Source organism: Anomaloglossus baeobatrachus, chromosome 1, assembly GCF_048569485.1.
Source record: "Anomaloglossus baeobatrachus isolate aAnoBae1 chromosome 1, aAnoBae1.hap1, whole genome shotgun sequence".
In the NCBI taxonomy this organism is placed as follows: domain Eukaryota; kingdom Metazoa; phylum Chordata; class Amphibia; order Anura; family Aromobatidae; genus Anomaloglossus; species Anomaloglossus baeobatrachus.
The window spans coordinates 364,645,929-364,668,786 of NC_134353.1; the positions used below are offsets into that span (position 1 = coordinate 364,645,929).

At 43.4% G+C, this 22,858-nt stretch overlaps 1 protein-coding gene across 1 annotated transcript in view; it reads right to left on the reverse strand.

Annotated features, from left to right (window-relative positions):
- TEX15 (testis expressed 15, meiosis and synapsis associated) overlaps positions 1–22,858 on the reverse strand; it is a 226,792-nt gene that overhangs the window by 31,030 nt on the left and 172,904 nt on the right. The window contains exons 8-10 of the mRNA XM_075352463.1: positions 6,372–12,178; positions 5,725–5,792; positions 18–970 (exon numbers count right to left, since the gene is read on the reverse strand). Of these exons, the coding sequence (XP_075208578.1) occupies positions 18–970; positions 5,725–5,792; positions 6,372–12,178 (6,828 nt within the window). The remainder of the gene's footprint in view (positions 1–17; positions 971–5,724; positions 5,793–6,371; positions 12,179–22,858) is intronic.

Consider the following 22,858-nt stretch of genomic DNA (forward strand, 5'->3'; position numbering starts at 1 on the left):
TGTCCAAATTTACTTACTCCATGGCCAGCCTTTATCTGCAGGAGAGCTGTAAGGGTATGGAGTTTGCACTGGATTCTGACTTGAAGACGAGGATGCATCTGTGTAATGGTAAGGCATATTTGTACCAAAAGGACCAGCAATTGAATACATCTGCGTCTGTACTTGTCCACTAAAACCAGAGTAAGGCTGGTTTGTAATGTAGGAATTTGCCACTGGAAATGCAGATGGCTGATTATGTAGATTAGTTGACTGTGTATTGTAAGAAACATTTGCGTATCCTTGAATATTACTTCCATATTGGTACCAGTTATATAAGGAATACTGCCAAGGATTTGCTGAAACAGGCAACCCAGTGTACTGGCCAGTGTCTCTTGAGATTGACTGACTATTCCAGGGTGTAGATGTATCCTTTTGAAGTGTTTTAATCCCAGTAGCTGAGTCTTTCTGTTCTTCTTCTCCAACAGCAGGAATTTGTTGTTTGATGCTTTCCTGTTCATCTGACGTGCTAATTTCCATAGTACACACAGTAAAGGTACTCATATTGTCATCTAATGAAGAATCATTCTCTTCAGAAATCTCAGCCCTTGCTTTCTTATCTTGAATATCAGATTGCTTGCTAGCTTTTCCTGATCCAATAGAGTCTGGGGAGCTTTCAACACAATGACTATCTGTTTGATTCTGAACCTTTGAATCCAAAGTGAAGTTACATGAGTTTGTCATAGATGAGGCTTGTGGACATTTGCCAGCAAAAGAATTGCCCCTCTTTGTTTTACCTTCATCTAATGAACTGATTTTGCTGCCCTTCCCATTAGATCTTCCTTTTACTGAAGTAGCGTGTACATAATTTTTTATATCTTTTGGACTTGAAAGTAAAAAACACTTCTTTTTCTTCTGTGGTGAACCCTTCACAGAGATCATTTTCATAGATTTCGGTTCTTTTTGTTGTTGTTCAGTGATATGTTTGCTTGCTCTGAGAAAATATATAATAATAATAATCATAATAATAATCATAATAAAGATCACGCATCAGCCCTCTAGTACGACTATGCTGTAAACCCAAAACTCATCATTAGATATGACCCTGAAATATTTCACACATCTTTTGCCTGACCCCCACTGGACTTTTACCCTGTCTATCTTTCTGACTACGTCTCTGCTTAAAGGGAACCTGTCAGCAGGTTTTTGCTACCTCATCTGAGAGTACAATGTAGACAAAGAGACTGTGAATCTAACAATGTATCACTTAGATTACTGGATGCAGCCGTTCTGACACAATCAGAATTTTTAGATCTAGCCATCTAGCAGAGCTGAGAGAGCTTCGTCGCCCACGCCAGTCTCTGTATAGAGATTGTACAGTGACAATGAGGTGTCAGAGGAGGGGGCACGTCGTACTGCCCTGCACAAGACAGTCCAGCAATCAATATCACTAGGTGATAAAGCTTTTAGTCTAAATAAACTACAGCACACAGCCTGATCAGAGAGGCATAGATGATTTATGTTTTTAAACACTAAAGCATGCTGTCCCAGATTACATTGGAAAAACCTGCTGACAGATTCCCTTTAAGGATTCTGTTAAGCGGGCTTTATACGCAGCGATATCGCTAGCAATATCGCTAGCGAGCGTACCCGCCCCCATCGGTTGTGCGTTACGGGCAAATCGCTGCCCGTGGCGCACAACGTCGCTAACACCCGTCACACTATACTTACCTGCCTAGCGACGTAGCTGTGGCCGGTGAACCGCCTACTTTCTAAAGGGGCGGTTCGTTCGGCATCACTAAGCAGCCATCCAATAGAAGCGGAGGGGTGGAGATGAGCGGGACGAACATCCCGCCCACCTCCTTCCTTCCTCATTGCGTGCGGCCGCAGGTACGAGGTTGTTCCTCGTTCCTGCGGTGTCACACATAGCGATTTGTGCTGCCGCAGGAATGACGAACAACATCGTACCTGCTGCAGCAACGATAATCGGGATAGGAACGACTGGACAACGATCAACGATATGGTGAGTATTTTTGATCATTACCGGTCGTTCCTGCGGTGTCACACGCAACGACGTCGCTAACGAGGCCGGATGTGTGTCACGAATTCCGTGACCCCAACGACATATCGTTAGCGATGTCGCTGAGTGTAAAACCCGCTTTATTGTCAGTCTCTCTAGCACTGATGTGTTTTGCTAACCATTCTACTGTTAACTCCAATTTAAAGCAGTTTACTCCATGGATGCAAGCCAGTAGCCTATGCAGTTAAGCCTAAATTTCTGTAAAGGGATGAAATGATAAAAACCTAGGACCTGTTAAAGAAATGTTGTCACCAGATATTTACCTCTGCCCTATGCTGCTTTCAAATGTGATAGCAGAGACCCTGATTCCAGTGGTGTCACTTACAAAGCTACTTGCTGTATTACTGCTCATAAGGGATTTTATCAGCAGGAGGTTATAACACAAAGGACTAGCAAACTTGCAGCAATATAATCCTTGACATTCATAAACTATGTCTATTTACACCCCATCACTAACTGGAAGCCTTCTGCCTATGCACAGTGTACACAGAAAGCTAACAATTAATTATGTGGGTGGGGTTATACAGAACTCAGCATTCAGAGAACTGGCACAGCTGCAGCAGCTAAGACAGTGATTTTATCAAAGCACCCCAGTAAATGACACACTGCTGGAATTACACATTTGTTACGTAGCTCTCAAAAGGAGCAGAAAATACCTGGTACCAGAATACCTTAGAGTGGCCATTGAAGCTCTGGTAAGGCCGGAGTCACACTTGTGTATGACTCGCACGAGTACAATCTCAGAAATCTCCCATTGCACTCAGCCACATGTAAGAGAATGCTGCAGCTCAGATCTGAGTGTTTTTCCTCAACCCTAATTTGACTGAGGAAAAAATCGCAGCATGTTGCGATTGTCTGCCAGAGCCGTAGCACTTGCACCCATTCAAGAGTATGGGTACAAGAGAAGCATCGGACTGCATACGTGCAGGCTGACAATGGAGGAGATTAACCCCTCCCTCTCCTCTGCAGCTCCCACCCTCTACTTTGCAGCTGTGACCCAATTGCAAGATCGGGTCACAGTCGCATGACACTTGGCTCACACTCGCAGCAAAGCCTGAGCCAGGGGTCATTAGCATATCGCATTGGATGTGATACGCTAATGTGACTCCAGCCTAAAGCTGGTGTCACACACAGCGACAACGACGTCGCTGCTACGTCCCCATTTTCTGTGACGTTGCAGCGACGTCCCGTCGCTGTCGCTGTGTGTGACATCCAGCAACGACCTGGCCCCTGCTGTGAGGTCGCCGGTCGTTGCTGAATGTCCAGCTTCATTTTTTGGTCGTCACTCTCCCGCTGTGACACACACATCGCTGTGTGTGACAGCGAGAGAGCGACGAAATTAAGCGAGCAGGGAGCAGGGGCCGGCGTCTGGCAGCTGCGGTAAGCTGTAACCAGTGTAAACATCGGGTAACCAAGGGAAGACCTTTCCCTGGTTACCCGATATTTACCTTCGTTACCAGCCTCAGCCCTTGCTGCCAGTGCCGGCTCCTGCTCTGTGCACATGTGGCTGCAGTACACATCGGGTAATTAACCCGATGTATACTGTAGCAAGGAGAGCAAGGAGCCAGCGCTAAGCAGTGTGCGCGGCTCCCTGCTCTCTGCACTGTGACATGTAGCTGCAGTACACATCGGGTTAATTAACCCGATGTGTACTGTACCTAGGAGAGCAAGGAGCCAGCGCTAAGCGCGGCTCCCTGCTCTCTGCACATGTAGCACAGCGACGTTATGATCACTGCTGCGTCGCTGTGTTTGACAGCTAAGCAGCGATCATAACAGCGACTTACAAGGTCGCTGTTACGTCTCAGAAAATGGTGACGTAACAGCGACGTCGTTGTCGCTGTCGCTTAGTGTGAACCCAGCTTAAGAATTAATGATCTTCTCACAGATTTGCTATCCCTTTCAGTCGAATAAACAATGAATGGAGCAAAAGCACACATGCAGAGAACATTGAACAAATATTCTCGTGATCTGTGGGGAGCCCAGCAATAAGTCCTTATCCCCTATCCAATGGAATTGATAAACTGTAATTGTAGGACAACACACTTAAATAGGTTATTATTATCACATCTTTCTTCAGGAATGCATTGCTCCTCTGCCCCCCCACTTTGTGCTTGCCGAGGCACACACCATTCCTGAAGTTTGATGGTTAGGGCCAATGGCTTGATTAAGCTGCTGGTCCACACTGGGTACCACTGCAGTATCACAGAGGTACAGAAAGTACAGTGGAACCAAGAGTAAATGGGTGTGCGAGTATTTTGCTATGCGAGCAAAGCTTGCTGTAAATTTACGAGAAAGGTTTGCTGTACGAGCAAATACTCACTGCACACACTTCCGGTTCTGTACTTTCACCGCGTTCTGACCCGCTCTTGCAGTCCACATAAACAAGCACAAACACACACAAACACGCACGCACACACACATATTATGCTCACCTTACCTTCCGTTCCATGGCCGGCCTCCTGGTTCTTGAAATCCGCCGGTACATGATGTGTATCGGGTAACCATCGCAACGATGGAAGAACTTACGCTGTCAGCCGCTACTCAAAGGCAGCGCACTGGCCAATCAGAGGTAAGCGGCTCCTGCCTTTGACGTCAGTGCTCTGGCAGCGGAAGCTCCGGCATCGCTCGCGATGGTTACACGATACACATCCTGTACCAGCGAACTACAAGAACCAGGAGTCTGGCGATGGAACGGAAGGCAAGATGAGCATAATATGTGTCTGCGTGTGTTTGTGCATGTGTAGAATGGAACAATAGGGGACCAGGATGGGACATTGAACAAGTTGTGTAACGAATTGTCTGAGCTTGCATTATTTCCTATGGGAAATTTTGCTTTGCTAGACAAGTAACTTGATTAACAAGTACACTCCCAGAACGGATTGTTCTCGTAAACCAAGGTTCCCCTGCAGTTGAATCTACCCAGTTTAAGAGCTGTGCTTCCAAGATCTAGAGCAAATCATTTGCAAACAAGCCATCCTTTTCTAGGAAAGCTCCCACCTTTGATGGATTGTAGAGGTGGCCAGTAACCTAGGCAATAAGTAGTGAATATTAGAATTCAAACTCCTTCTTGAGAAAAAGAAGGCATTTTAAAGGACTACTGCAGTGTTTTTCTTTTTCAATTTTATTCCCTCTGTTAGAAATTAATAGTGTTTACAATATGTGCATTAAAATACTTACCTATTGCTTTCTTCTGCCGTTTCCAGAGCTGCTATGATACTGTCCTGCATAATGTGACCGACATTGTGACCAGCTGACTAAAGTAGCATCTTCTCTTGTGGAATTGAAGTCACTTTCATAATATATGTTTTGAGACTCAGAATGAGGCTCTTAAAAGCTTACATTAAGTAAAGAGCTAACGGTCCCGCTGTGAGAGGCGGCAAGCCAGAGCTGCAGTCACATGAGACAGGTGAGGACCAGAGCAGTGCTGGAAACGGCAGAAGACTGCAATGGCTAAATATTTTAATGCCCACATACTACACACACACAGCATAAGTTGCTAACAGTGGCAGCAATAAAAACAAAACAAAAAGAACAACACTTAATATTTAATAGGTAAATTGCAACGTTTACACTTTGCAATTTTACCATTTTAAGAATTCAAAATGACCTTTTTAACAAGCAATATAACCCTGAACATATAAGAACTTAACCATGTATAATAACAATACCTTAAATGAGAATTCCCTTGATTTTCTTCTTTTTCCTTTGCTGTGGCCTTTTCAGGTGATGTTATAACCTAGAAAAGAAAAGTTAAAACACCTTACAAATCCATTTTTTTTATTTTTAAAAACAAAGTTCAATGCAGGGTATGAAACCGGTTATGTGGAGGATCGGCCAGAAACCTCGATGGGACCTCTGAATGAGGAGAGGAACACAGTGTGAAAGCGGCCTTAGTAGCAACTCAGATGAGAGGTGATTCCACTGTAAATTTGTAGGAAAAATTCTAATCTCATACAAAAGGATTTTGCTGTAGACTTTCAATTTCAGTACATAACATAATTAGGAGAATGGCGTCATTCAAAACTATAACTCATCCTTCGAGAAAAAAAACCCCAAAACCTCATACTGCTAAATCAACCGAGAATTAAAAAGGATGGCTCCTGGAAGAAGAGGAGGAAATAAAAAAAACTACGAAAATTAAAAATTTCCCGGTCCTGAAGGGGTTAATGCCACTGAAACGACAACTTTTCTTTTTTTTTTTTCTGTCTTTAAGAACAATTTTTCACCATAACCTTATGACACAATTCCTTTTATCGATCACAGTCTTGGTTTTATAATGCATTAATCAGATACATTGATAGTTATAAACACAAACCTTTTGCCTTCTGGAGTTGGAAGAAACAGGGACCTCTGCAGTCATTTCAATGCACAATCTTTTCCTGGGCAATTCACAATTTTGATTTTCTTCCTCCATTTGTCTTCTTAAGGCTTGGCGGTGCTTCTTTCTATTATGATGAAGATTGCAGGTAATAAAATGAAATGCTGATATTCCTGGTTTGAATTGTAAATTTTTTGCAAACTCAATTGTTTTCATTATTTTCATTGTATGGGCCAATTTCCCTAAATCTTTCTTTGGGGCAGACAATAAAACTCCTAGATAGTCAGATAACTGGTTGTAATTGTGGTCTAGTTCTGTTAGTGAGTTTCCATAATGTAAAGAGGCAACAAATGGAGAAAAATTGATGTACGTGGTGATTGCAGGCTTAGACTTCATGAAGTTTTTTAGTTCCGAAAGTTCTGAGAGTTCTCTTGTCATTATCTGAAAGGCATAGGAGTAGTTAACAGATTCTGAGCATTCGGAAATGATTTCCAGTTCTGACTTTATTTCTGAAATTGTACTGTCTATTATTTCTGCAGCATTAGGCATGGTGTATCCTTGCAAATAAGATTCTACTCTATTTTGGCTGTGGATCAAATCAGAGAAAAGAGATGTATCGTACCAGAGTAACCCCCTTGTTCTCAATTGGTTCTTTTTTGAAGCCATTAGACAATTGAGGAAGTTTAATGTTTCATATGTCATGGCTAAGTCAATATATGCTTCAACAGCTTCAGGTTTTAAAAGAGTTGTATATTTGTCCTGCCTTTCAGTTTTATGTAGAACATTGCTCTCTTGGATTAGAACTTCATCCATAATGCACTCCTGTAAGATCTGGAAGAATTTACTCTGACATTCGAGATGTTGATTGCAGTCCTGAATCATCACCTTCAAAACATTGGGTTCTGCACACCGAGCTTGGTCAATGATTTTTCCAAAGAACACAGTCTGGTTACCAAAGAATTCAGAACCTTTGTGTGCAAGAAAGACCTCACTTGAAGAGCTCTTTTTGATATTGGCTGGTTGGTCACATCGGACACAATAAACTTCATATAACTTTGACAAAGCAATACAGTTAATTTGGCTCAGTAACTCATCAGAAATAGTTATTTTTGGGTCACTATATTTTTTTCTTTCATTGAAAGCCATAACTTTGGCTGCATCAAAGATTAAGTGTTCAATACCAAAAAGTGAAAGCTCTATACTTGTCGATGCAGAAGTCTTAATATAATCAATTTTTGCAGAGATAAATTCTAGGAGGGAGAGTGCATGTTCCTTTATTCCTGGATTACAAGTAGGAAGATTAATAAAGGCTCTTATGATCTTTAAAGTACTTTTCTGCAAGGTTGTCAGGTCATCTATTGTGTCTCCAATATTTACTCCACAGCTGAAAGGAACAGACAGGGAAAATAATGCATGGTCACAGCTATGTTTTAGAACAGCTTCACATTCTTGTAGTTCTCTTTTGTATTTCAGGAATACATAGTAGCAACTATTGTTTTCATTAATTGCCTGTAGATAATGGGAAATATGATTGCAATGATTCTTCAAGGTAGTTAATGGGTGAAGCTTCAGTTTTTCTTGAAAGGTTGAATAAAGATATGATTGCTGTTGATAGCCAGACTCTCCTGAAAGTAGTTCTGCATAGAGGGACCCATCATACCATAAAAGACTGCGAAATGTCGGCCGTCCTTCAAAATAATGCATTCTGCTTTCAACAAATTGTCTAGATTCTATTGCCATTTGCAATTCAAGAAAGGCCTCCACAGCTTGGGGTTTCAGGGTACACTTGAAACATGTTTTTAAATTTTTTTTAACAAACAATCTCCTGTCCGCTATGACATCATTTAAAGCACAGTGTTGCTTCTTCTCAAAAGCTTTAATGAAAGCAGGAATCATTTTCTGGCACATCACTTTACATTGCTGCAATGACTTTAAAGAATCTGTCTCGCTTGCTTTTTGCAAAATGCTTGACATTTTTTGCAGTAACCATCCTGAAGTGTTAGCCCCTTTTGTTGTAACAGATGCAAATTCTTTGCTTCTTTTTCCTTTCGGGTAGTTCTTCTCATTAACTCTATGTGACTTTTTGTTTGAACATTTAGATACAGATATAGTAAGGGATGAACTCACTTTCCTGACTTGAGAAAATATTCTTTTGGAGGCATGCTTTCTTTTTCGTCCACCCTTGTGCAATGTACGATCTTTACCATCTGTTTCACAGGGCACTGAATCCTTTTCCTTGATGTCAGAAGATGATTTTAGAGGAGGAACAGTGTTTTCTTTATCTGATGCAATAACACAGGAGAAAGTAGAGGGATCTTTAAGAGTTTCTGTGGAGCAAATGGAAACTTTGCAAGAAGGTGCAAGTGACATTTTTGTTGGGGAACTGCCATGTACTTTAGTATGTTGGGAATCTTGCGCCGAAGCTCCATTTACCATCTCTTGGGTAGATTCTATTAGACATTTACTGTCTATAGTTGGAGACTTCTGGATGTCAGCAGCTTTCATATTTGGAGAGGATTCTTTGGTCTGTAAGATTTGACTGATTGTACTTTCAACTGGTTTTGTATTTCCTTCTTTCCCATTAACACTTAGATTTTTGTGTACACTGGAAGATTTGGCCAAATTTCGTCTCCCCCCAGTTTTTGACACAAGCTGCAGAGATTTTTTAACCCTTTTATGTGCTTTTCTTAAGTGCAAAATAGCTCTATCTAATTTTTTGGATATGCGCTTGTTCTTACATAGGGGAATTTCATCAGACAGCATGCCTAAAACAACTTTAATATTTTCTTCTGACTGAGAAAACTTGCAAATTCTTGTAGATCTTTTAACAAGTACTGAAGGTATTATTTTCTTCTTATTCAGTCTTTTCTTTACTGTTGGCCGATCCAATTTGTGCACAGTTTTACCTCTATTTATATTAGCAGCCACTGCCTTAGATGGAACTGGGCTACTGGTGACTGCATTCTTGGGCAATTGAACACTGTTAACCACTTTGGCAAAAAATGGATCAAGGTTGTCTTTAAATGAATTATTACTATCTTGTATATTTGGAAATCCAGTTGCTAACTGGTTTCCAGGTATAGAATCTGTTCTTTGATTATCTGGTGGCATATCATTTTCCCTAAATGTTTTAGTCATTGGTTCTTTGGCTTCTATCGATGGTGGCATATCTCCAACTATGCTGTTGTTAAAACCACTTGTTATAATTGCAATATCACTCGATGGAACACTGTCAACGTCTTTGGCAGAAAGTGGATCGAGGATGTCCTTCAAACAGTTTTTACTATCAAGTAAATTTGTAGATCCTTTGGCTAACTGGTTTCCAGGTATATAAACTGTTATTTGGTTATCCTGTGGCATATTGTTAACATTTCTAAATGTTTTGTTTATTGGTTCTTTGTCTTTCATGGATGGTTGCATATCTCCAAATATGCTGTTGTTATAACCACCTGTAAATGAAAAATGATTGTTTGGTATAATAATTTCCATATCAGGAAAAATTCTCAAGCCACTTGGCTCTTTCTCTTTTCTTAAGGAGCTGCTTTGTAGTGTGATTAGCGTTGCATTAACTTTTTCAAGTTCCATTCCAAAAAGAGTATTCCAGTCTATACGGTTTTCTAAATCCGTTACAATACAAAGATCCCCATTTGACACATCTTCACATGTATTTTTTGGAAATGACAAAGATTGGTTTCTGATTTTCTCTGACTGTGGAGCTTGTATTGACTTGTCAGTACTAGGCAAGCCTGATTTTGTGGGACTGATAACTATTGGACTAGATTGGCTTGAGTGTATATTTTCCTCCCACCTGCTGGTTCCGTAGCTAATTTTGTTTGATGAATGTAAAACATCTTCATTTGTAGATTGTGTATCTAAACCATCACTTAAGCTTTTAGGAGTATAATTATCATCATGAGTATCTAATGTTATATCTTTCAGTGTAGATTCGTCTGCTTTTTCTGAAATCCCACTAGGTACATAGTGTTCATGTTTTGCTTTTTCAAGAGATGTCTTCAAAGTGCAATTCTCTTTGGCTTTCTGATATTTTATTGTTTCATGAGATGTTGCAGTTGAAACAAACTTATCAGGACTACCACCACAAATTGTGGGTGTTTTAGCATTAATTGCTATATTTTTATCAGCTGGTTTGTGGTGACTTTTAACTGGTTCAACTTGACTTTTATATTTACCTGTACCACATGATCTTTGCTTTATACTAGTAACACATTCTTCAGTTTTATTCATTGGTTTTGTTTTGCATGACAATGAATTACTTTTCGTAGGATGTTTTTCAGAAAGCATACAATGTTTTTTCCAATAATCAATTAATCTTGTTGTTTTTGCTACAGCTTTGTTTCTCAGCATTGTGTCTTGAGAGATGCACTTACTACCTTTAGACTTTCTTCCATTTTCCTTTGTTTCTTTATTGTTTGATCTTTTAGGAGACACAGAATCCAAGACTTGAATTTTTCCATTTTCAACCATTTCACTTGTGTGATGTGATGTATTAAGAGACATAGATACAGATGCTTGAGTTTCTTGCTTTTTCTCAGTGCTTACATTGTTTGAATGTTTTCTGTAGAACGTATCATCTTTGTTCAGTTTTATGGAAAGCGATTTCTTCTTTTCACTTGAAATATTTGGTAATGACTTGATCTCCTTAGCTTTTTCTTTATCTGACAAAAATAATGTCTTTACAGTGGCTTTGTTTTTTACATTTGGAGAAGTTTGAAATTTTCCTCCATATTCATTGGTTTCCTTAGAGCAGTCTGATAACATTACATCTGATAAAGGAGTTTGGTGATTTCTTTCAGTCACCAACTGACCTCTACATATTTTGTACAGTTTATCATTTTCACACAGTTGTTTAGCAATCTCTGGTTTCTCTTCACGGGACGTATTTGGCAAAGACTCAATGCTTGTATCTCTTTCCTTTCCATTTGCTGATTGTGGATTTGCAATATCTCTGTCTTTTAGGTTTGGATTTTCAAACATGCATGGGTTGTGTCCATATTTTTCTCCATTTTCACTGGTTTTGTTAATGCAGTTTGAGGTACTATGTGACATGGAAACTGTGTATTCAGTTTTTGAATTCTTTTCAGTTCCCAATTGATTTGAATTTGCTCCAAATAATTTGTCAGAATTGGTCACTTTTGAAGAATGCTCTGTTTTCTCCTCACTAATTACGCTGGGTAACGATTCAATACCTGAATCTCTATCTTGTTCAATGTATGTAAAAAATGACGAATATTTATTTAAATTGTTCAGAAACTGTTCTTCAGATAAAATACAGCTATCATGAACACGCCTCTCTTCGAAACTTAAATACAAAGAGTCTTTATTTATATCTTCCAAGCTACAAATATTCATTTTAGTAGAAATGTTTGGAAACTGAGTCATCTTGTTAGATTCTAAAGGCACACTGCATGGCTTTGATTGGCCATCTGGTTTTAAGGTCTCCTGCTCACTTCGTTTTAAAAGTCTTGGGTCTTTCATAGATTTTGATGTATATACCTTGCAAGATTTTATTAGATTCTCTATACAAATATTGTACTGTTGAAGGGATATGCTCAGGTCAGGTAGAGTAATACTATTCTGGAACAAAGGTGATTTCTCAAGAGCAGTGCAACTTTGTTTTGTCTCTACTGGAACAGAAGGGGATTCTTTATCTGAGACATTGTTCAAGGCGGTTTCTATTCCAGAAGCTTGTTCAGATGGTGGACAAACACTTTTAAATACAACCATGGCATCCATGCCTTTTCCAATTCGTTTCACGACTGTGCAGTTCACAGGTGCAGTGTTACCTATTCAGTAATAAAATATAAAACAATTAACATTAAAAAGACTGATCTGTATCTTGTGCAAATACACTGATGAACTTTAACATTTCAGACTTAATATCTTACCATCCACTACAGCTTTGGGCGTGAGACGACCTTCACTTTATAGACAATCAGCTATCTCATACATAAATTTGACTTGCAACTATTTAGCATATGATTAGTTATGCACATTTTTGTCATGTCACTGCATTACCACTATTTTGCTACTAAAAGTTTAAATTTTAACTTCGATTAGTATTTTGTAAATCCACCTTTTGGCTTTCAACACTGCCTGAATCCTCTGGACATGACCTTGATCAGACTTAATCATATCTCAATCGAATTCTGATTCCAGGTCTCTTTTTCAAGTTCCCAATGTTGGTGTACACTGGTCGACTCACTTAGGTATGTAGACATCTTTTTCTTCAACTCTACCCACAACTATTCGATTGGGTTCAGGTCTTGGGGGGACAATCCAGCACCACTACTTCATTGGCATTGAACCATTTATTCGCCAATCTCGACGTATGCTTTAGGTCGTTCTCCTGCTGGAATACAATATCATCCTTTTCATACCCATAGTATTCGAAAGTACGAAGTAACTCGTCTTGTGGGATACTCACATATAACTCAGCATTGAGTTATTGAGCTACCATCGATCCTGGTCATGTATCCAAAGCATTTTGCTGTGAAAAACCCAAAAATATCATACTTCCTCCACCAAACTTAACAGTTCCTTCAATTTCTTGATCCATTAACCCCTTTTCCCTTGTTTCTTCCAGACTCATTTGTACCAATCAGACTAGTCTATTGACTTTCATCTCATTGCTGTAAATCACCCATTTCTTATGTTCTACTGTCCACTTTTGTACTCTTTTGCAAACTCAAGCTGAAACTTCTAACGACGTTCTTGAAGTCAAGGCATCTTTACCTTTTTTCAGGCAATCATTCCAGACTTGTCTAAAGTGCGTCGCACGGCGCTTGAATGGACATCTGTGGTCTCACTATTACGAAGTATACGAGCCACTTCTACTGTCGTGTTTGTTGGGCCAGAACTGGTAGACCTTGTGATGAGCTGACTTGTTGACTCCAGATAAAGAGAAAAAAATTTAAACCAGCACTCACCATATTATGCTGTGCAACACTCTGTTTTTTATTTCAAAAAACGTGGATACATGCTGCGGCGTTACAGGGAGGGAAAACAGAAGGTCAGCACATAAAGACGACAGCTGTTTCGCCCCTAGGGGTGGGGCTTCTACAGGTCTACAGAAGACCTGTAGAAGCCCCACCCCTAGGGGCGAAACAGCTGTCGTCTTTATGTGCTGACCTTCTGTTTTCCCTCCCTGTAATGCCGCAGCATGTATCCACGGTTTTTGAAATAAAAAACAGAGTGTTGCACAGCATAATATGGTGAGTGCTGGTTTCAATTTTTTTCTCTTTATCTAAAGTCTTATGTGTTGAACTTTAGAAATAAGCACCCTAAAGCTGCAACTCTGTCTTTATCCTTCCTGAGGTTCCCACATAGTCGCAGATATTGAAAGCGTATGTAACGCTGATTGCGACCGACTGCTGTGAGCTACTTGGCAGGTTATCTTGTTGCAGTAGTGCCCTGTTGTTTCCTTCTAACATTTACTACTGGACTTGTTGACTCCGATATCAACCTCTTGGCTTTTAAATGGATGGAGTACATTTCGTAATCTTCCAACTGTCATGGCATTCACATGAAGACGTTTGGCAATTATCTTGGCCAAGAGACTGCATTTGATGACCTGGTGATGCTGTTTCTCTGTTCTTTGGAAATCTTCTTCATGGCTGCTCTCAATTCAAACCAGAGACTTTTCACTTGAGAATCAACCTGATAATATACTGAGCTATTAGGGAATGTGAGAACAGGTTGTAATTTGTAGTATACAGGAAGAATTTTTTTTTTTTCTTCAAACGCTAGGCGCAAAACCGTAACAATGCAGTAATAGGACAGGAATCTGCATAATTAATCATATGCTTAAAATACTGCTAGTTTACTTATGTTAGGATATAACCACATAGCACTACACAATGACCTTAACATTTAGGAAATTGTGTGTTGTTCTCTAATTTTGTTCTCCAGTGCAATATGACAGCTCACAACCTCACAAAACAGTATGAAAGTCCCACAGTCTCAAAATGCAGTATGACAGCCCCCACAATATCAAAACACAGTATTATTGTCCCCACACAACATAGCCCCACATAGCCCTCAATACAGTATAATGGCTCTCACGTAGCACAAGACCCCCACAGCTCTCTACACTGCATGAGACTCCCTCAGCCCTCCACACAGTATGAGGCTCCCTTAGCCCTGCACATAAAATAATGGCCCTCAAAGGAAAAATGTCCCACCCCACAGTATAATGCCCCTACAGGCCTCCAATGCTTCTAGACACTATAATCACACACACACACACACACACACACACACACACAAACTATGATGGTCACCATCACAAACACTCACACAATAGAATGTTGAAAATAGCCAACATTTGGGAAGAATCAATTAAGAAGTGACCAGGAATCCATTATTCTCTAGTGTTGCCATATTCCAAAACTTCAACATCTCTGCAGTGTCCAGAAGTACAAGGTGTTCAGTGCTCAGTGACACAGCCAAGATAGGTAAGACTTAAATCTGACCATCACTGAACAAGACACATAAACTGAGACATCAAGACTGGGAAATATCTATAAACAGAATATCAAAGGTTTTATAGCCTAACGAGATGAGAGTGACTATTGATGGACAAGAGATGGACCTGTGAATGGAAAGGGCACAGACCTGCACTTTGATTCAGATGACAGCAGATGTGGAAGTGCGGTACTAATATCGGATGATGTTATTAAAGACTAGAAGGTGGCCCGATTCTACGTATCGGGTATTCTAGAATTTACGTATTGTGTAGTTCATGTATGATTTTTGTTATATATATACATATATAGATGTTGTTGTCTGTAGTTACCAAGTGTTTGTGTAGGGCGCTGTACATGTTCTGGGTGTTGTCTGGGTGTGGCGGGGGGTGAGAGCGGTGTTGTATGTGTGTTGCGTTGTTTGTGGAGCGCTGTGTGTCTGTCGCGTTGTGTGTGTGTGTGTTGTGCGGTTTGTGTGGGTGTGGTGTGTTTTGGGGGGAGGTATGTTTTGTGCAATGTGTGTGTTGTGCGGTATGTGCGTATATTTATGTATGCCGCGGTGTTTGTGTGTTGGGTGTTGTGTGTGTGCGGCGTTGTCTGTGTGTGTGGGTGTCTGTGTAGGGCGGTGTTTGAGGTTCCCAGTGTGTGTGTGGTGTGTTGGGGGGAGGTGTGCACCTCCCATCGTGCTCCATCCCCCATGCTGCGCACCCCCCATCGTGCCCCATCCCCCATGCTGCGCACCCCCCATCGTGCTCCATCCCCCATGCTGCCCAACCCCCATCGTGCTCCATCCCCTATGCTGCGCATTCCCCATCGTGCTCCATCCCCGATGCTGCGCACCCCCCATCGTGCTCCATCCCCCATGCTGCGCACTCCCCATCGTGCTCCATCCCCGATGCTGCGCACCCCCCATCGTGCTCCATCCCCCATGCTGCGCACTCCCCATCGTGCTCCATCCCCCATGCTGCGCACTCCCCATCGTGCTCCATCCTCCATGCTGCGCACTCCCCTTCGTGCTCCATCCCCCATGCTGCACACCCCCCATCGTGCTCCATCCCCCATGCTGCGCACCCCCCATCGTGCTCCATCCCCCATGCTGCGCACCCCCCATCGTGCTCCATCCCCCATGCTGCGCACTCCCCATCGTGCTCCATCCCCCATGCTGCGCACCCCTCATCATGCTCCATCCCCCATGCTGCACACTCCCCATCGTGCTCCATCCCCCATGCTGCGCACTCCCCATCGTGCTCCATCCCCCATGCTGCGCACCCCCCCATCGTGTTCCATCCCCCATGCTGCGCACCCCCCATCGTGCTCCATCCCCCATGCTGCGCACTCCCCATCGTGCTCCATCCCCCATGCTGTGCACTCCCCATCGTGCTCCATCCCCCATGCTGCGCACTCCCTATCGTGCTCCATTCCCCATGTTGCGCACCCCCCATCGTGCTCCATCCCCCATGCTGCGCACCCATCGTGCTCCATCCCCCATGCTGCGCACCCCCCATCGTGCTCCATCCCCCATGCTGCGCACCCCCCATCGTGCTCCATCCCCCATGCTGCACACTCCCCACCGTGCTCCATCCCCCATGCTGCGCACTCCCCATCGTGCTACATCCCCCATGCTGCGCACCCCCCATCGTGCTACATCCCCCATGCTGTGCACCCCATCGTGCTCCATCCCCCATGCTATAATAGTTCTCCTATTATACTCAGAGAGGAGTATAATAGGAGGACTATAATAGGAGGAGTAGTCCTGGGGGGAGAGGAGTATAATGCCGGCTCCCTGCACATGTGTACCGGGATCCGGTGTACGCTGGTAACTATGATATACATCGGGTAAAGGACCTTAGTTACCCGATGTGTATAATGGTTACCAGCGTTCACCGGCTCCGTCACGATCCCAGCATCGCAAGGTTATGTCTGGCGATGCTGGGATCGTGACGGAGCCGGTGTACACTGGTAACTATGATACACATCGGGTAACCAAGGGACATTAGTTACCCGATGTGTATAATGGTTACCAGCGTTCACCGGCTCCGTCACGATCCCAGCAGCGCAAGGTTATGTCTGGCGATGCGTGCGGAGGGCCGAGGCGAGCGGGCAATCCATGCGGAGGGCGGGGCCAGGCCGAGGCGAGCGACCAATCCGTGGGGGGGCGGAGCCGAGGCTAAGCGAGCGGCCAATCCGTGCGGGGGGCGGGGCCATGACGAGCCCAGCGGCCAATCAGCTTTGTGTCACCGTAAGGACACAATTTTGGAGCAAGACAGACAGACAGACAGAATAAGGCAATTATATATATAGATGAGCTAGGTAGATCTTTTTGGTTTGAAGATGGACTCAAAATTAACATCCAAACCTCATGCTAGATTTTAGAAGACATTTTTTCTCCAAGTAGAGATTCATGAAAAAGTCTGCATATTTCAGAACAACCATGATTTTTAAGCAGGACAATGCTCCATCTCATGCACTTAAGTACTGGACTGCTCGGCCAGCCAGTCTTAGGCCTTAAGGGTGCTTTACATGCTGCGACATCGCTAGCGATTGCTAGCGATGTCGAGCGCGATAGCACCCGCCCCCGTCGCTTGTGCGACATTTGGTGATCGCTGCCGTAGGGAACATTATCGCTGCGGCAGCGTCACACGCACATACCTGGTCTGCGACGTCGCTCTGACCGCCGAACAATCCCTCCTTCAAGGGGGAGGTGCGTTCGGCGTCATAGCGACGTCACTGCGGCGTCACTAAGCGGCGGCCAATAGCAGCGGAGGGGTGGAGATGAGCGGCTGGAAGATGCCGCCCACCTCCTTCCTTCCTCATTGCTGGTGGACGCAGGTAAGGAGATGTTCGTCGTTCCTGCGGTGTCATACATAGTGATGTGTGATGCCACAGGAACGACGAACAACATCGTACCTGTGGCAGCAACAATATTAAGGAAATGAACGACGTGTCAACGAGCAACAATTTTTCACGTTTTTGTGCTCGTTGATCGTCGCTCATTTGTGTCACACGCTGCGATGTTGCTACTGGCGCCGGATGTGCGTCACTAACGACGTGACCCCGACGATATATTGGTAGCGATGTCGCAGCGTTTAAAGCACCATTTAGGGTATGTCCACACGCTGCGTTCTTGATTTGACAAAAAAAATGCACCCTCTGGCAGACTTGACAACTGTAAACACTGCGTTTGACCAAAAAAAAAAGCATTAAAAACGCATGTGTTTTTTAAAGGACAAATTAAATATGATAGGAAAGGATAATTGATAGATAGCTAGAATAGATAGAAAGAACATATAGAATAGATAATAAGAAAGAACATATAGAATAGATAGAAAGAAATAACAGAATAGCTTGATAGAGGGATAACTAGCTTGGACAGCTGTTTTCTTTATTTTTTTGGTTCAATAAATGACTTGGTGTTCCCCATTTTTCATATGCAGCACAGGAACAGCAGCTGCAGGCTGCAACCCTCAGCTGTCTGCTGTACCTTGGCAGGTTATGAAAAAGAGAGGGGATCCTAGACTTTTTTTTTAATTTGCTTTATTAAAAAAAAAAAATGATGTGGGAGTCCCCTCATTTTTCTAAAGCCAGTCACGGTGCAGCAGACAACTGGGAGCTCATATTATTAGGGTGGGAAGGCCCATCGTTATTTGGCGCTGGACCCCGCTCTTCCCGTTGCCCTGGTGCGATGGCAAACGGGGTAATAAGGAGTTAATGGCAGCCCAGAACAGCTACTAAATCCTAGATTAATGATGGCAGTCGTCTATGAGACCCTGCCCCCATCACTAATCTGTAAGTGAAAGTAAATAAACACATACACCCCCAAAATCCTTTATTTTTAATAAAATACAAAAAACGCCCTCTTCCACCACTTTACTAACCCCTAAACACCCCTGCAAGTCCCACGGCAATTCAGCTCGGCTACATGCCTGTCCTGTCAAAGCAGCACTATAGAGCATGACTGCCCTCTGACAACAGACAGCCGCGCAATGAGAATGAACTCGGGTGAACCTCGGGTGACGTCAGTGCCGCGACACAGGCAGTAGAGCGGGGCCTGCAGCTGTGACATCAGAGGTTCACCAGAGTTCTCATTGCGAGGCTCTGTCTCTGTGTTGCGGCCTGATTTGCGGTCACAGGTGAAAGACTCCAGCTGTGACCAGAAATCACCTGACGGCACCGCTGATCACGCTGCTCACTTCAGTCACTCGGTAATTTGCTGTCACAGGTGGAAGACTCCAGCTGTGGCAGCGGCTTGCCTGAGTTACGTCACCGCTGATAGCGCGACTCACTTCAGTTGCTGCGTGGAGCTCACAGTGAGCACTCTTGTTCTATGGCGCTCGCTGTGGGTGTCAGATGTAGCAGTGCTGAAAGCGTCATGGGACCTCGTGTGGATTACGTCGGGCCTGGAGGGGTTTTTGAGGGGGTTAATAAAGTGGTGAAAGAGAGTGGCTTTTTGTCTTTTATTTCAAATAAAGGATTTTTCAGTGTTCGGGTTTATTTACTCTCACTTGCAGATTAGTGATGAGGGGGTGTCTCATAGATGCCTGCCATCACTAAGCTAGGACTTAGTGGCTGCTGTGGGCTGCCATTAACTCCTTATTACCCCAATTGCCACCACACCAGGGCAATCGAGACTGTCGCATTTAATGGATGCGGCAATTCCGGCCAGCTGCTGATTGATATTTTTAGGCTGGGGGCGCCCAATAACGTGGGTTTCCCCAGTCTGAGAATACCAGCCCCCAGCTGTGAGGCTTTATCTTGGCTGGGTAACAAAATTAGGGGGGACTACACGCCGTTTTTTTAAATTATTTATTGTACTGTACAATATAGACCCGCCTACTGGCGGCTACGATTGGTTACAGTCTGACAGCTGTCACTCAGCGTGGGGGTAGTCTGACTGCAAACAATCATAGGCGTCAGTGGGCGGGGAAAGAAGTAAATATGAGATGAGCTTAATGAGCGGATGCAGTGAATATGAGATGAGCCTAATGAGCAGCTGGCACCTGCAGAAGCAGGGGAGGCCGCGGGAGCAGTGTGACAGCCGCATAGCGCCGGTGATCGGTGAGTATGAAGCGGAGAGAGACAGAAAGCGAGTGAGAGAGGGAGAATGGAGAAAAGTTGGTGACTTGCATATTTGTTGACAAAAAATGCATCCAAAATGCAACCAAAAGCAGTGCAAACGCACAGCTAAACATTTTGGTTGTGTTTTGACACTCATTCACGTCAATGGGAGGAAAATGTTCACAAAACGCAATGAAGAAGTGAAATAGAGCTTTTTTTAGGCAACGCTGCCGAAAAAAAAGCAATGTGCTCATCGGTGACATGGGGGTCCATTCTCAAATATCGTTACTGCAGCAGTAACGAGGTTGTTCCTCGTTCCTGCGGCAGCACACATCGCTCCGTGTGACACTGCAGGAACGAGGAACCTCTCCTTACCTGCCTCCCGGCCACAATGCGGAAGGAAGGAGGTGGGCGTGATGTTACGTCCCGCTCATCTTCGACAATCCGCTTCTATTGGGGGGCGGTTCAGTGACGCAGCTGTGACATCGTTGTGACGCCGCACGGACCGCCCCCTTAGAAAGGAGGCGGTTCGCCGGTCAGGTAAGTATGTGTGACGGGTCTGGGCGATATTGTGCGGCACGGGCAGCGATTTGCCCGTGTCGCGCAACAGATGGGGGCGGGTACCCACACTAGCGATATCGGGACCGATATCGCAGTGTGTAAAGCCCGCTTAAGGCTTATTATTTTAAGCATACTCAGAAAAGTCCCAAAAATCTGACTAGGGCTTAGTTTCGGGATACGTCTTATTTTAGCGGAAACAGGTAGTAGTCAAGCATAAAAAAAACCCACCTATTTAAATCTGTTATAGTTGTGATCACACCGACCCAAGGAATAAAGCTGTCTAATCACTTATTTTGCAAGATGGACATCGTAAAAAATATATAAAACCAATTCTTGATCTGCTGTTGATTTGTTCATTCTGCCTCCTAAAGATCGCAGTATGTCTTGGCTCTAATTTATCCTATGCTCTATGCTGAAAGCTTACACCCGGGTTTCCATGTAATCTCTGAAATATGAGATTAAGACACAACTCCTGATGAAAGATTCCCTATAATAAGGCAGATGGAGACACAGTAGACGCTGTCTGGCCAATGATCCAGCGGTATCCCTCTTTTTAGGTATGCACAAAAGAGCGGTTAGCCACAGGTTTGTGCACCTCTGAAAAGCTGGACACCACCAAACGAAGACTGGAATAAATCTGCCTGCCTCATTAGTGAACGGATCCATCAGGGGCTTCATCTGAATCGCATATTTAGTCAGATACCCCAATATAAGTGTTCAGCATAGAGCACTAGATACATGTGAACTAATCCAAAATGTTCTGTACCCCAAAATGCCATCAATAAAAGCTTCAAATCAACCCTCAAAAAACAAGTCTCCACTCTGGTCTGTCATCTGTTAACAGAAATATAGGGGTGTACAAATTACTAGTCGCACAAAGGCTCTTGAAAAGCAACATGGCCCCAACCAAAAGAAATTTAGCAAAATATCTATGGTCCTCCCTTCTGAGCCCCACAATGTGCCTGAACCGCAGCTAGCATCCACGTTTGATATGAACGTAATGAAGAGAGCCCATTTATTTTACAGGTGTGTGGTTTCAGAAGCACAAGCTGGGCACAATGTATTTGGGTACTACAATGGCATATTTGTAATTTTTCATTCTGCAACTTCAACTGTGTGTTTGTTTCTGGAAAACACCCATAGGATAAAAATATTCATTACACCCATAGAAGAATTGCCAGAGAGGTGTAAATTTGAATAAAGGATCTCAGTGGGTGTTTCCACTGTTTAGGCACATCAGGAGCTCTGAAAATGAAGTCCGCAAACTAGTCTAGAAAAATCTGCAAAAGTCAAATAGCCATCCTTCCCTCTCTAGCCCTGCAGTGTGGCCAAACAGTACTGTACAGCCTTATATAGGGTATTGCCATGGTCAGCAGAAATTGTATAACAAACTATGGGGCCTTTTTAGCCATTTCTCGTTGTGAAAATGAAAAATCTTGGGTTGATCTTCTGGCATGTAAGGGGCTCTGCCAGTCTGACCATTGAAGCAAAATCTGCATTTCAACATATCGTTCCTTCCCCTCTGTGCCTGAAAAGTAGTTTCTAACCACATTTAGGATATTTGCGAACTAGGAAAAAATTATATAACAAATTGTGTGGTCCATTTCCTCCTAATAGTTCTTTTCAAAATTAAAACTTGGGGGAAAAAAACGAAGTGAAAACACGCTGCGTCCAAAACGCTGCAAAGCCTTATCGTGGGCACGCAGCCTAAAATGATCGATGGATGGATGGAGGGGTTGATAGATATGTGATACAAGTGATACACATATAATGTCCCAACCCCTGTAGCGGGGTGGTGGTCCCCCAGGGCGACAAAGAGGCAGTGACCCAAAAAGTCCGATCAACACAGGTTTATTGCCATCGCTGAACAGGTAAACGTCCTCCGGGATACACCCAGGCTATACACAGTCCATAGGATACCACGTCACACAGGTACCGGTTGCCGTAGAAGACGGTCTTACTATACTTCGCCCTACTATTTCAGGTGGGCCCACAGACCTGTGTTATCGCTCCACACAGGTCTGAACCCCTCTCAGCTTCCTGCTCTGCAGCTTACAAAAGCCGACTCTGCCCTGCCCAGGCCCTTACAGAGACCTTTTAATTGAACTATGGTCATGAGCCACCTGCATAACCCGGCCTGGAGATAGTGGACTGACCGCTAAGCAGGGCTCTAATATGTTTCTGTACGCATTCTGGGAGATACATACCGTCCGTCACATATGAATGGCCCCACTATCTCACACCCCCTACATATTCTAAGTTGGCACCCATTAGTGCCTTTTATGTGGCACGAAAGGATGTTGAGACTTGTATTTAGCAAATAAAAACTATAAAAAATGAAAACAACAACGTAGGGACCCCCCTATTTTTGATAACCAGCTAAGG